Source organism: Antechinus flavipes, chromosome 4 (assembly GCF_016432865.1).
Source record: "Antechinus flavipes isolate AdamAnt ecotype Samford, QLD, Australia chromosome 4, AdamAnt_v2, whole genome shotgun sequence".
NCBI classification, from domain to species: domain Eukaryota; kingdom Metazoa; phylum Chordata; class Mammalia; order Dasyuromorphia; family Dasyuridae; genus Antechinus; species Antechinus flavipes.
This window is the reverse complement of record NC_067401.1, coordinates 440,343,010-440,357,714: the sequence shown is the minus strand read 5'-3', so window position 1 is coordinate 440,357,714 and position 14,705 is coordinate 440,343,010. Positions and strand designations below refer to the sequence as shown.

The 14,705-nt window shown below is 35.6% G+C and overlaps 1 protein-coding gene across 11 annotated transcripts in view; it reads right to left on the bottom strand.

The window, feature by feature from the left end:
- ADGRL2 (adhesion G protein-coupled receptor L2) overlaps positions 1-14,705 on the bottom strand; it is a 217,652-nt gene that overhangs the window by 39,034 nt on the left and 163,913 nt on the right. For 8 of the 11 annotated variants that reach the window (XR_007953863.1, XM_051999177.1, XM_051999175.1 and 5 more), the window contains exons 6-10: positions 6,614-6,910; positions 5,913-6,016; positions 4,835-5,020; positions 3,523-3,561; positions 417-600 (exon numbers count right to left, since the gene is read on the bottom strand). Coding sequence is in view for 10 of the 11 variants with exons in the window: in XM_051999177.1 (XP_051855137.1) it covers positions 417-600; positions 3,523-3,561; positions 4,835-5,020; positions 5,913-6,016; positions 6,614-6,910 (810 nt within the window). In the remaining variant the exon portion in view is untranslated. The remainder of the gene's footprint in view (positions 1-416; positions 601-3,522; positions 3,562-4,834; positions 5,021-5,912; positions 6,017-6,613; positions 6,911-14,705) is intronic. The other 3 variants (XM_051999178.1, XM_051999170.1, XM_051999173.1) reach the window with 1 other exon arrangement.

The following is a 14,705-nucleotide window of genomic DNA, read 5'->3' as shown; positions in this document are numbered from 1 at the left end:
GCAAAACAATTTTAAAATTCTAAAATAAAATTTTATTTTATCCTTTCCCTTTGTAGTCATTTGGCTATGGGCTGATTTAATTTAAATAAAGAAGTACCTTACTACGTGGTACCAGGCACTAAGGGAACAAAAACAAAAACCAAATACTCTTGGTCTTCAACTTGCTTATCTATTACTTCTTTTCTTTCTTTTGAGAAGGAAAAAGGAAGGGAAAGAGTGAGAGATTAAAAGGAGAGAAGGAAAAAAGGAAGAAGGGAAAGGAAAGTGAAGAAAGAAGGGAAAAGATAGACAAGGGGAGGAAAAAAGGAAAAGAAAAGAAATTAAAATATTTGCAAGTAGGGAATAACAAAAGCATAGTCTTTCCACCCAGGTTCAACTCCCAGGCAAAAGCTTCACGTGTCATCAGGAAAACTCACCAATATTTTCAGTGGGCATTGAGACCCGTGTTGCTTCTAAGAGATTGTCAGCCAGGACAAAGGCCCCTTCTTCCAGTGTATCAAGTAGCATCGTTGCAGCATGTGCCTGTTCTGAAGAATTCATGTCTTTCCAGGATTCTAGAGCTTCAGGTCTCAGCAGGTTGTCCACTGTGTCAACAATTGCCTGCATCCATTAGAAAACTATCATTAGGCCTGACTGCTTCTGGCACTGAGGAGATTTTCTAGTGCTGTCTTGTGACAATTCTAATATTCAGCTGTCAAGATGATTTACTCTGATTTAAAGATACCAGAACACCTGGTTAACATAAAATAGACCTAACTACTTCAAAATAGGACTATTTAAAAGGGTTACTAGAATGTCAAACTGGTCGTGAAATGTAAATGTAGGTATCTGATTTATTTCTATTTATATAGTGTACAAAAACAGGGTCAAAAAGAGCAGAAAAATATAAGACCTTGTGCCAATAACTTTGCCTGAGGCTTTAATCTTACATACAATGTCAAGGTTTTTATTTTCCGGACAGAAGATACTTGAGACCTAAGGAGTAGCTTTATGTTGTCAGTGGGAAAGAATAGATAATATGTTGTTTCTGAAAATAACACCTTGCCCAAACTGTGGCCCACAGTGTTTATTGCCACATTTGTTTATTAGCAAAGACTAATGAGATGAAGTGGTTTCAGAGTGTGTAAATGATGTGTGAATGTTCTCTCTCTCCCAACTTACTATAGTATGCTGAGCTCAAATCCTGGAGACCACGAACTATAGTTCTTGCACAGTGGTCACTGAGCAAAGGCAATTAATCACCTGAACAAACAAGATAGTCCAAGTCTAAACTGGTCATTTAAGGAATGAGGGGGGAGAAAGGGAGGAGGTGTATAAAACAAAGTAAAGTCCCTGAAAATGACCATAATTGAAAATCTTCTCATGGGGAGATTAATTCAGCGATACATAAAGTAACAATAAATAAAGCAGGAGGGAGGGGAGAGACAGAAATTCAAAGAGACATTTTTTAATTCTCTTCATAAAATAACCCAATCAATCACACTAATCAGTTAATCAATTGAAGGCAGGCTCTCTCCTGATGCATAATGTAACTGCATTGAATATGTCATGCACTGGTGAATCCCTGCCCCATTTACCTGGTCATCATGTGACCTTAAGCACATATGTGATCTGTTTGATCTAGTAATAAATGCTGAGGGCAAAATAAGCCCAGTGCATACAAACAGAACTCCACCTCCTAAAATTGGTTAGGAATACTGCATTTAAATGAACAGGAAAATGTTGGTGGAGACTATTGCCAGAGTAAGATTAATTAGCTTAATCCATCTTAATATCCTCTTTCTGTCTGCTTTGTGAGCCACCATGACCTTCGGGGCAGGTATAAGATACTCCGTAGTGGAATTAAAGGATCCCCCCCCCCCCAACCCTCCTCAATTCTGTTCTCTAATGGGAGATGGAATAGTGAGGATGCTCTTACTGATCCCACTTGCAGTCATTAACTGGAGTGGAACCGAAATCGGTCTGCTGAGGCTGGATTCATTAGCCACCAAGAAATACAGATTGGAGCCTCTAATCTGAGGTACAAATGAATCCTCTGTCACAGAGTGGGAACTCGCTTCATTTGCATAGTGTAAGTCGGCTTCTGATTTGTAACTGTAGAAGTTTTATTCCTCTTATCTGAGCCACAGAAGCTCATGTGGGATGTCCTGAAAGTGACACTGGTCGGGTGAAGGTCGTCTGAGGATTTCTCAGGCTGCCACAGAGTGTGCTTGTGATGTGCTATTATTAATTTCAGGTCGAGCTTATTTATTACCACGTCTATGTCTTTAGTGGAAACAAAATGATCAGCATAATCATATTCCTGAGATGCTCTCCCTGCCAAATGAAAAATGGCTACTTTTCCCAATGAGGCATGTATCCTGGGCAACATACCAATTATTACATTTCATACATTAAACTTTTACCTTAAAGGTGAACTGCAAATTAAAGTATGAAGAATTCTATCCACTTCAGCAGTTATTTCTTTGCCCCCCATTAGCCAGGCTAAAAAGGAACATTCAGAACCTAAAAACAGACCCTCCCACCACTTTTTCTTTTAAAGCTCTCAGGTCCAGCAAAGTCTAATCCTATCTGGCTGGTGGCCATTCTTACTGGAGACCCTGCCAAAAAATACCAGTGAAGTCACGGACATCGAGTAACCTCTATTCCACTAAAATATCACAGAAGCAAGAGAACAAGGTGCTTAAACATGGGCGTGTGCATGCATGGTGCATAGTCCCTTGAATTCTGATTTGCCACTATTTTGTTTCTGAGGAGGATGCACAAAAATTAGGAGATCCTGTTCCCCTAAAAAAAAAAAAAAAACTTCAAGAATCCATGAAACAAAATGAAAGCCCATTGACTACTCCACTTATATCTGTCCGCTTACACGTGGTAGCATTATCAATATTTCCCTGACCGTGGGCATAACAATTGGCTGGAGTAAGCAAACAGTCTATTCCTGTCCCTCTCAGCCGGGCAAGAAGCACCATTAAACAGATACTAATGGAATTGTCACAATATTCATATTTCATCTGCAGTTTACCCAACCTCTACATGAATTATCTTTGGAATTAACCCTTAAAATCTAAAGACCAAAGCGGTTTCATTTTAGAGCATCCCACAGAAATAAGAAAGCAGTGACATTTTCATGCACATACAATCATGACCATACAGTCTTTGATATGATAAACTGCCAAGAAGAGATCATAGCTGTTTGATTGCCAGCTGTTGTTTGATCCACAAGGATAACATTGGGAAACAAAGGGATTCTATTATTACTTTCCAATTCGGACGATTTTCATTAATATTTTTGTACTTTTGGATAAATAAAAATGTTGCAAAAAAAAAAAAGAAAAAAGAAAAATTATTTGCTTATTCTGAGAATATTATACCTGTGCAAAGCCAACATTTGCATAGTTGATAGGGGGCACAATACATAATTATCAAAGACTGAAATATATTGGATCATGCAGCAAGATGATAAAGCGTGGCAGGTAGCTGACGCAGGGAGAAAGCAGGGTGACAGCAGAGGAGAGATACCTTAAGGTAAGCCCTGCATGTCTTCTCTCGTTTTTGGAGCTTTTTAGTAAGAGAAAAGAAAGGTAGAGGTTAGATGTACATCTCTAGAAAGCTACCCCCAAAATACATATATATGTATTAAAACACACACACACATAACACACCCTCAAGTTAATCTCAAATTAGATGGTGCTTTTGTAATTCTATCTGGTTTCAGTGAATGTAAGACCATTTTTAGTGGGAAGGGGAGTTAAAGGTCAAATCCAACTCCTTCAAAACTGAGGCAGGGGAGAGGAAAGAATTTTGTCATGGCCACATGGATGGTAGGTAGCAGCATTCACAAGATTTACTCCCAAGCTAGCATTCTTTTTTGCCTTTATTATATCATATTTCCCTTTATCTCTTAGGTACCTAGGTGGTGCACAGTGGATAAATGTGCCAGGCCTGGAGTCAGATGCAAACTTAAATACTCCAGGGCAAATCATTTAACCTGTCTGCCTCAGTTTCCTCATTTGTAAAAAGGGGTTAATAATAGCACCTACCTCCCAGGCTTCTTGTGAGGATCAAATGAGATAATAATTATAGAACACTTAACATTTAATACCTGGCACATAATAAGAGCTATGTAAATGTTGGCCATTATTATTTTTCTTGTTATCATGCTGCTTTTTCTTTCTAGGATATGGAATGAAAAGGCATAAAAATTTTGGCCACAGAATTCACATTGAAGGAAAGAAATGTGCAATCTTCAATGCCTTATAAATTTTAGGGAGCATCAAATACCCATCCAGCCTTAGGATTGCTATCAACTTCTCTACACTAATTCTGCCAAAGGGGACAAAAATGTGTAGTCAACCAATTATCTTCAGATCAAAAATTCAAAAAATAAATAAATAAACCTCATCTGAAGCAATTAAAATAAGAAACGGAAAACTGGAAATTTAAGTTCCACTCCCAAAGGTTGTCATCAGAAACATTACTTCAATGATTACTAGTAAAATATAAAGTCACAATTTTTTACGGTCTATTTATAAGGCCAGAAGAAAAGGGAGGTATAAATGACAACTCTCTGAAAAGTCTACCAGTATAATGCCTACATGATACATTTTGAAATAAAGAATCTAGTCTTTGAAGTCTGTCAGCAACGGAGGTTTCCCATAATCTAACTGACTTTATTTATATATTACTGCCCTTCTGTTCTGTCTTTAATAATGATTCTTTCTTGGGAGCAAATAAGAATGAAAAGATGGGAGGAAGAAGAGGAAGAGTATTAGTACTAAACTACTGCTAGGAGGAGAAAGAAATAGAAAATGCCCAATTAAAAATGCCATACCTTGTTATAACTCCGCCCAGCCGAATCCTTCTCACTGGGTTTGAGTTCTTGCAGCTGCGCGTCTAGAATGTCCACCAATTGTTCCATCAGTCTCACAGATGAGCTCACATCCCCAGCAAACACAGGTCCTTTGGTGTGTTTAGCCAGCTCATTGGCAAGACTGGCGGCATTCTCTCCACTTCGGATCTGAAACGACAATTTATATTATCTCAGCAGGAGCCCATGTTCCGCTCATGGCTTCCAAGTTGACTCCCAGCATACCTTTGTGGTAGCAAAACACCCATTTGCACACCCGTCAAAATCTGCAGCTAATTGAGAACAATAAACTTTTTCTTTATCTGGAAGATGAAAGGTTCTTATACACACAAAAGAAAATTCTTAAGAAGCATTTAAAAAAAAAACAACTATAATCAGACTGGAAATTTGGGGCCAAGACTTCCATTTCATTATAACTATTTTTTTCCTTCTCTGCTATTATTAGAAGCACAAAAATCTACTGGTTCATAACGGCAGGAATTTAAAAGTCAAACTCAAGTGGACTGGGACAGATGACGATTAGCTTTCATCACCTCACAAGGAACGATTGGGGGGGGGAGGGAGGGAAAAGGAAAACAAAAGGTGATGCTGCAATGTGCTATAAATAGGATTTTGCCTATAATGCCACCTTACAAGACATTTTATTTGTTCTATCATCATCTGCCAACTAAACATCTGTTTGGGTTCTGGAAATTCAGTTGCACATTGAAATCTATTTGATTTATTAGGCCTACACAGAATTCATCTTCTGAACATTAAATCAAAACAAAACAAACCCGACCCAGAACATGCAAAACATGAATGAAATTAAGCAAGCATGTATGCATTTAGAAGCTTAACTTAGTAAAGAATATGCCCCAAAACACATGCGGGCTTAACTTTCGATAAATGGTTCACAGACAAAAACTATGCATAATTCTTTTACTTTTAAACTGAACAAAGAGCAATAAAGATGGTTTCAACATACTAAGCTGAATTATTTATGTTCGAAGTTAAAGCCTTTAATCACCAGTGTGTATCATATTAAAAGATTCCAACCAACCTTCTGAGCCAGCTGATTTACCCAGTGTGAGGTACAGTTGCTAAGATCAGGGCCCTTAGGGTTCCATGTGCCGGTGGAAACCACGCAGAGATACGAGGCAGTTCCTACAACAGATGTAGAAAACAACAGTGAAATTGAAACCATTTTTCTGCATGCATTCAGGAAATCAGCTCCGCCATTCCCGCTCTGTGTGTTAAATTTTGAATAAACGCTAATGGAGGCAGTTGACAATAACTGACGAAAACATAGGGAATAACGCAGATTACAAACAGTAAATATAAAGTCGGTATAGAAATATCAGACGTTTACAGCAAACAAACCAAAAGCCCTTCATTTTTTTTGGAATTTCTCCAAAGTGGGGCTGGTAATGAGAAAGGCAGCTGTAAGCAATCTTTACTATAGTCCTCAGGCAAAAACCTCAAGTATAACCTGAGTCCTCAAGGATTCAAGGCATTCGTGGCCTGTACTCAATGGCCTTTTATAGATTAAAATCTAAAAAATGCCTGCAGACACTGTATTTTCATACTTTACAAATATGGCACTTGTAAGTGGTCCCCCCCCAAATGGGGGCAACTCCATGATTCTTTGAGCACCTAGTTACTGAGGACTCTGTGTGGCGATGTGCATATATATTACACGCACACACACATATATATGAATTTTTTAAATAAAACTATGTATACATATTTCACAGGAAATACCTCTTGTTCCCTTGGGACAAGGCCGTTCAACTATCATTCCTCTTTGTGTCTGAGGCCACCAAATCCCCCTGGCTTCTAAAGCTTCGCAGAATCTTTCTGGCGGGGGAAAAATACTTGTTACAGGAGGAATTTTGGTTGTAGAAACTGCTGGAGGTGGTTTAGTCCCTTTGCTTCCTTCCTTTGTTCCACCAGCTAAAGTTGTGCTCATGGGGGCTTTCTGTGAAGGAGTGCTTGTGGTTGATACTGTGGTTTTGAACAGCTCAGCTGAAGAAGTTACTGTCACTGCTGTGGTAGGCACTATGGAAAAAAGATGAGTATGTTAATCCCAATTTTTCAAAAGTTCACAAGAATCTCTGAGAACGCTAGTTAAAGAAACAAAAGACAATTTAATTCAATCACTCTCTGATATGGATTGCAGAGAAAGCACATGATGTGTGTTATACAGAACGATAAGTTAAAGGGGATAGATAGATTGAGATGTGCTTATGGACAAGTGTTTCCATATTGGTCAGATTTTTGGGGGAGCCACCAAAGCCTTAAACTAATTTTTATATGCTTCTGACTTAGACATACCTGTTTTGGTTGTTTTGCTGATTCTATGATCATACTGGTGTGGAGGTATCCCAATGTACAGACAGAGCCTGGGGCTCTCACATTAAATTTTTAAACTTAAGGAATTGACTAGGTTTTTAAAAGGCTAAATGACTTGCTATACAGCTTGTATTGGTGAAAGGTAACACCTGAATACAACCAGGATGTCACCCAAAGGTATTCTTTTATCTACCGTATAATACTCCTGGTTTTAGGCTTTTAAAATTAATTCTCTCCACAATATCTTTGTGTAGGTTTTAATCTTTCATTTCTAAATCAAATTACATGACTACTTTAGGGTTACTTCTTTATAACTTTTTGACTTTTGTGCTTGTAAAGTCCAAGAGAAATTACTGTCATATATGACAATGAAAAAAAAAATGTGATTAACCAAATTCCATTCAGTCTAGAAAAAGTAGACAATGGAGTAATTTAAGGTCCTGTTTGGTAAACAATCAACTATGATGTATCAACAAAATCTGAGCCTTGCACATAACTTGGGCATTTAAAAAAACAAAAAACAAAAACACAAGCCACCCATTCTACCCTTTTCGGGAAAACAATTACTGCAGCTAGATCATCCCACCCAGCAGTCATTCTTGCTTGAGAGAATTCCAGCACACTTGACTAGATGAAACATAAAAGTCTAGCAATCCTATACTGTTTCTATATATCGTCATCATCACCTCAGGCTTTAACATTCTTAGTTTTGATAAAGTAGGTATGAAAGAACAACTAATTCCTGGCAGAGGTTAGTATAGAATGTATTCTACTATGTCAAGATAATATTATCTTTAATTTGAAATCTATACACAAATACTATGGAATCCTTTAAAGAGTTTAAAGGGAAATTTACCAGCATAACATATTTCAAGCATAAAATCATTTAATGTTTTCTTTTCTGAAATTAAAAAAAAAAAAAAGTTATAACCTGCATATCATTGGAGTAGCTGGTACAGTGAAGCAAAGCTATTTTTAGTCCTACAAGACTAATTTCAAACTGTCAGAAATAGCTAGATGTGAAACACTGCAAAGCTAAAAATTCACCAGTGTATTATTTTTGTCATCACTTGGGAAACTGGAATATCCATGGCTCTCAAATTCTTCTATAAGACTACATGAGGAAAAGAGTCCTTGCAATTAAGTTTATGTTTTCTTTTATTATTATTATTAAACTGAGAAAAAGATTATTTTCCAGCCATATTTATTATTTTATTCAAATAAAATCCTGCTCAAGAAAGTCATGCTATAAAAAACCACAAATGTAAAAAAAAAAAAAAAAAAAAAAAAATTAAAAGTCCAAATTAGAAGATTAAAATTGCCCAGAATTAAATTGATCTAATTCAACTGATTTCAATTAATTAACTTAATTAAGATATTTAAATTAATAAAATAATGTGAGCCCAGGTTTGATTATATCAAGAAAGTTATCAGGAGCACACACTGATTTTATCAAGGAAAAAAAAAATCTCTTCATAGTGCACCTGTTTGGGGAATCTTGGGTACTAAGTCTCATTTTCACTAAGTGCATATTGTTACTTCCGCTTTCTTCTCCATCTCCAAACAGAAACTTCTTGAGCATGTGTTTTATTTCCAGGGCATAATTTATTGACTGTTTGAGTGCTGCCTCCGTATTCGAGTCAAACTTCATGCCTAGCCAGCTGCTTCAAGAGCCGATTCAAACCTGTCTATCTTCCTCTGTAAGCACTTGCCTGACATCTTGTGAAACCTCTGTAATTTTCTTTTGATTACAATGCAGTCAGGCTTTCAGTGCTTTCTCAATTAACATTTGTCAAAAACATCACAATCTTTGCAGAAGTGTCAAGTAACGGCTGCTGCTCAACTAGGGCTCCGGTGCAGCGAGGAGAGAAGGGGATGAAGAAGAGAAAGGCAAGGCAAACGCTTTTTCCCATCACACTCCCTTATTAGTACATTATAGGATGACGGAAGTACTTCTTAATAACAGTCCCTTTATCATTCCTACATGGCACTATGGCAAGATAACTGGACTATTAAGTCAAAGAGGTTTGAGTGTGAATCCTAACAGTCATTATTAGACTCAGTTTCCCCATCAGTAAAAAGGGAATGATAACAGTATATACCTCACAATATGAAGGTATGTGTAAAGAACTGTGTAAACCCAAACGTAATGTAGAAATATCTGAACTATAACTTACCTATCACACCCTAATTTTCATAGCTCCTCCATTGCTTGTGTTATCTTTAGCCAAAAAAAATTAAGCATCAGTAAAGGAATTTGTAACAATCCCCACAAATTATTGAAAGAAAGCATTAGAATGGAATTGCTGCTGACCCAAAGTGGCTGTGGGATCCTCTTTGTCCAGCATTCAAGGTAACTTTTCAAGCACATCATGTAGCACAGACTATCTGGACCTGAATTAGCAGAAAGTATTTCCTTATCTAGGTTTTCTCTATAATAAAGAAATCCCAGATTCAGACCTTATCACTATCACACCTTAAGCTTCATTTCAGGAAACCCAAAAGAGATGGCTTTTTCCCCCCTGTGACCCAATATTATAAAATCATTTTGCCTCTTTCTATTTTTAATACTAATACTTCTATTAAGAAAGATATTTAAGGAGACTGTATATTACTTAAAATATATCATTTAAATAATTATAATTTTGATAATGGTAATATGAAGATAAGCTATTTAGTGGAAAAAAGCACTCATGTTGAACCAAATGCCTAAGCAAAGATGAGTCCATTCCACCAAATCCTCACTATATAACTTACTATAAAATATGAAAGTTAGCTGCTTAAAAACTTAAAAATGAGAGTTTTGATATCTAATATTTAATACTACTAGAATTTAATATTACTGCTTAAAACACTTCTCTTTTTACTATTATAATGAGAGCTAGCATTTATTTAATACCTTTAGGTTTACATGTAAACTTATTCTACCTTATCACAATTCTGTAAAGTAGGTGCTGTTACTATCCTTATTCTACAGATGAGAAAACTGAGGTTGAGAGAGGTTAAATGAACCTGCTAAAGTTTAAATGAAACTGCTAATAAGCTTCTGAGGAAGAATTTGAACTCAAGACTTCATGATTCCATATCCAACACTACCCACAGTATTTTAAATAAAAAATTCAGGCAGAGATAAGATTACTTTTTCTCCTATTTTGGCACTGGGTAAATGTTTTTCCTAGATTGTTTTAAAATTCAGTATAAAGCATTAGAACCTTACTCCTCATACTTGCTATATTTTAAACTTTGCTTATTATTGTTAATATTGTTTTCAATATTTATAAGTTGGTAAATCACTGTAGAAGGCAGAGTTCAAATCGAGAATTTATCACTAAAAGGTTTCCTAAGGACAATAAACATGTTATCTGGTGAAAATAAATGGGAGATATAATAAAACTCCTCAATAGAGAATAAGGACCGTGAAGAAAACATGAAAACCTGACCCTCCTCTTGCAATAAAAATCATAATATAGGCGAATTTTAAAGCTTGAAAGGAGCCTTGGAGATCACCCAGTCCACCAGCTCCCTTCATCCACAGAGCTGAAGAAGCTTATTTCCAAACCTGTGAAGAAGCATATTATACACTAAGCACACTTAGGAATATCGCTAAGTTAGTCAAGTTTCCAGACAAGGGGAACAATTGGCTTTTTGACTCCCGCCTAGCAGTAGTGAAGAAGAGAGGGTAAAAATGGTTAGGCAAATACATCTATTTAACTGGGAGGTTAGCAGCTAGATATTCACTATCATCTGTAAGTTTGGGTAGATTTATTATAGTAGTTGTAATTGAGATATTGGTATCAGCCATCAATTTTTTCCCTAAAGGAATTGAATGGAATATATACTTTTTCATATTATATAGTACTAGTCTCAAATTGTCTCTCTGAATTTACCCATTGTTAACAGAATGCAATTTGGCTGGGCTTCTTTTCTATACTTCATAAAGCTAAAATGAATGTTCATTAAATTATCCTTTCTTTATTATGTCTTAAAAAAAAACACTGATCACAATTTATTGTACATTGGCAGGACAAGAATGACTTGAGAAATAGATATTTGCGCTACTTACATCCTAATTTTTAAAAAATAAAATATGTCTAACTTCTTAATTGGTGCAAAGTAAATACTCTATAATAGTTTTAATTTTTCTTAATTGAGAAAAATAGGAAAATTCAAAACCACCCAAGATGAGCCCCTCCCATGTGTCTTAAAGTACAAATGTTGTGACCAGATTAAGTAAATTTACAATAAATCAGATTTAAAAAAAAATTATAAAGAGAAATGAGGATTTTATTGCTATTTGTTTTTGTAAACCTACTCTAGAGCGAGGTAGAAAACAGGTCACGATTGGAGAAACAGAGTAAGGAAATTGCTAACATACATAAAATTAATAACAATTTAATAGGAAAAAGTGTAATAAATGAAAAGTCCCATATCTAAATACCTGAAAACGCACTTTTACTGTTAAAAATGGAGTGGAGAAAATTATCTTAAAATAAATGGGGGGAAAAATGCATCCAAGCAGTAAGCTAGTATTTTCAGAGTCTCTAATTAAAAGTTTAGAAGGAAGTGAACTATTTTTTTCAGTATCCTTTTGGGCAGGGCTACTTATGTGTGAGATGAGGCAGCAGATCCAACAGAGAGGACTTCCAAGTGAATTGCAGTCAAAGCAGACAACCTCAGCTTCGAAGAGAGTGCACAGAACTAATTTTTCCCATCACTGTTTTATCAACTGCTTTGATCAAACTGCTGTTGAGGTTCACTGTGACTGACTCAAAGTCCTAAGTTGGAATGTCTGTACAAGATGGTGACAAAAAATATGTGGCCTGAAACTAGCAATGAATGATGAGGAAAGTGGGGAGTCTGTGACAGATAATGGGTTCAAACAGAGGCAATAGTGGGATTTATGTAACATGCATTTAAAAAAAAATCCTGGCATCATTAAGGGTTAAATAACAAAACTGGCAAGCAAGTAGTCCCCTTTGCAAAGATTTAAGAATTGAAGGGGATTTTTTTTTTTTTTAATCCTTTACCTAAGCTGCCATGGTATTTATTTCCCTCTCAAAGTCACTTATAAAATTAACATTTTAAAAGGAAATGGGAAAGGTGGGGACACTATCAGCTGATGCAGTTGTCCAAGCAGTAGAGAAAGGACCTGCATATTTTATAAGTGTGTAAATCATCTCTGGAGAGCCAGGACAAAATGATAGATTTTTGTTTGGGTTTTGTTTTTATTTTTTTTTCCCCCCTCACTATATGTAAAGAAGTAGTACCTGAGGGCAGGAAACTTTCATTTTTTCATCTTTATATATCCCAGTGTTCAGTAAAGTGCTGAGAATATAGTAGATAATTAGTAAATGCTTATTCAATTAAAGAATGAATGTTGAAATATAACATTATGTGTACCTTCAAACAAAGATGGGAAAGTGAGAACAAAAGAATTTCCAAGTGAAGATTCAAATAGAAACCATCAAAGCTCACTTTAACTTTGCTCTCCTGTCCACCCTGACCCAGAAAAGTGACAGTATCTTATAACCAACATAAAGGCAACTGCCTTTCTTCTGAGCTGTTGGTGGCTACTTATAACAAATGCATCTTATCAGAGATTTCCTTACTGCTAACAAGGACAACATGCTCTTTTTTTTTTTTTTTTAATTAACTTAGGTATTATTTCCCATTTTTTCCAAATCTTGGATACATTCGTAGTCCACTACTCTAAGTAGCAACAGATTTTCCTAGCTGGAAAAAGCCCAGAGATTCACTCCTTTCAAAGACACAACTTTCAACAGCTAACAGAATGATAAAGGCATAAATAGGGGACAGGGTCACTGTAAGGTCAAATTCTAACTATGTTCCCTTGGTGGAACATAAGCTTTTGACAAACTTATATATGAGGAATGCTTCATGTTAAAAAAGAAAAACACCATCACCAACAACAAAATATCAATACCATTACAATAAGGGTCAAGGATACAATCCAACTTTCTGGTCTGAGGAGCAAAATATATAATTAACTTAAGAGAATGATTCAGACACACTGTCACCATGGCCTTTCCACCCTGGAGGGAGATTTAAGTGTTGAAACATTCAGCAGCAGGATGTTATTGGTGCAGCCTGAAGCTGACAAAGTCAAGACAGACACAGATTACAGATAGAGGACCCAGGGAACAAGTCAATACATCATTACTGTCCCTGTTACAAGAAATGACACAGACTCTGGGTTCTCTATCATGACCCTAAATTAGAAATTCAACCAGAAGAGATCTGGTCTTTTCCTTTTAAGGTCCTGATCCCATGACCTGTTTAGAATTTGAAAGAAAATTTTCTTATGACAGCTTTTTAGAAAAAACAACAAAAAAAGATGTTTTATAGGACAAGATGAAAAAAACTTCCCTCCCAAGTATAAATAACTTTAAATAATTCTTGTTTCTAAAAGGTCAGAATAAACAAATGATCAAAACCTTTGAATTAATTCAATAAATTAAACACTACTAAGGAATAAAAAAAAAAATCACACAAAAAAGATATGAGTACAAAATATAAAAATATTGTATTCATTTCTATGCCATGACAATCATTTATTTTTAAAGAAAAGGCACTGCTCTGATCACTGCATCTATTCCTACATAGTTTCACATGCAGGAGTTTCATATGTATATTAATAAGTTAACCACTTCTTTTTACAGATTAGTTATCTTCTTAGGGGAAAACTGAAAAGTAGCTGGGTTCAAATTATTCTTATGAGCTCTGCATTCTCTAAGTCATCATTTGGGTTTCTTCTAGTCATTAATGGGAAAATGATTTACAGCTACCACCAATTAAAAAAAAAAAAAAAAGAACATATAATTTTATGTCACTCACTTCTGAAAAGATATTGGAGAAACTTTTCCTCCTAAGCAGACATGGAAGACTATGATTGGGACTGCAAAACTCAAGAACATTTATGCCTGGCAATGCACATTAACTCTGCCAAATCTCTTGAGACTCTCTAACACACATTTCCCTCAACCACTGGCGCCAAGAAGTTAAAAGGTCTGCATGTACATTGTAATCAATTCAAAAGTCAGGTAGGAAAGCACAAAGCTAACAGGTATCTAGCTTGAAATTTATAAACTTTTATTTTTAGCAAGGAACAACTAAACTGACAATAATGATAAAACATATTATGAACAAAGCCTTATACCAGTTTTTCTTGTAAAGTGACATTTACAAAAGCTATCAATATTCCTGTTTTCATGTAAAAAGAGCCCATGAGACATTATGAAATATCACTCTGAAACATTGTGACATATGACGTTATTGATTCATTCATTCATTCAACAGACATTTATGGAAAACCTACTAAGTGCAGGTTATTTAAATATAGTTAGTAGAAAAGAAATATAGTTAGGGGAAGGAAGAAGAAATAAGAAAAAGAAGATAAGAACAGGAGGAAGAGAAGAAATGTGAATAAAAAGGAAATAAAACTCAATACAATAATGCAAATGGAAAACATATTTTCAAATAT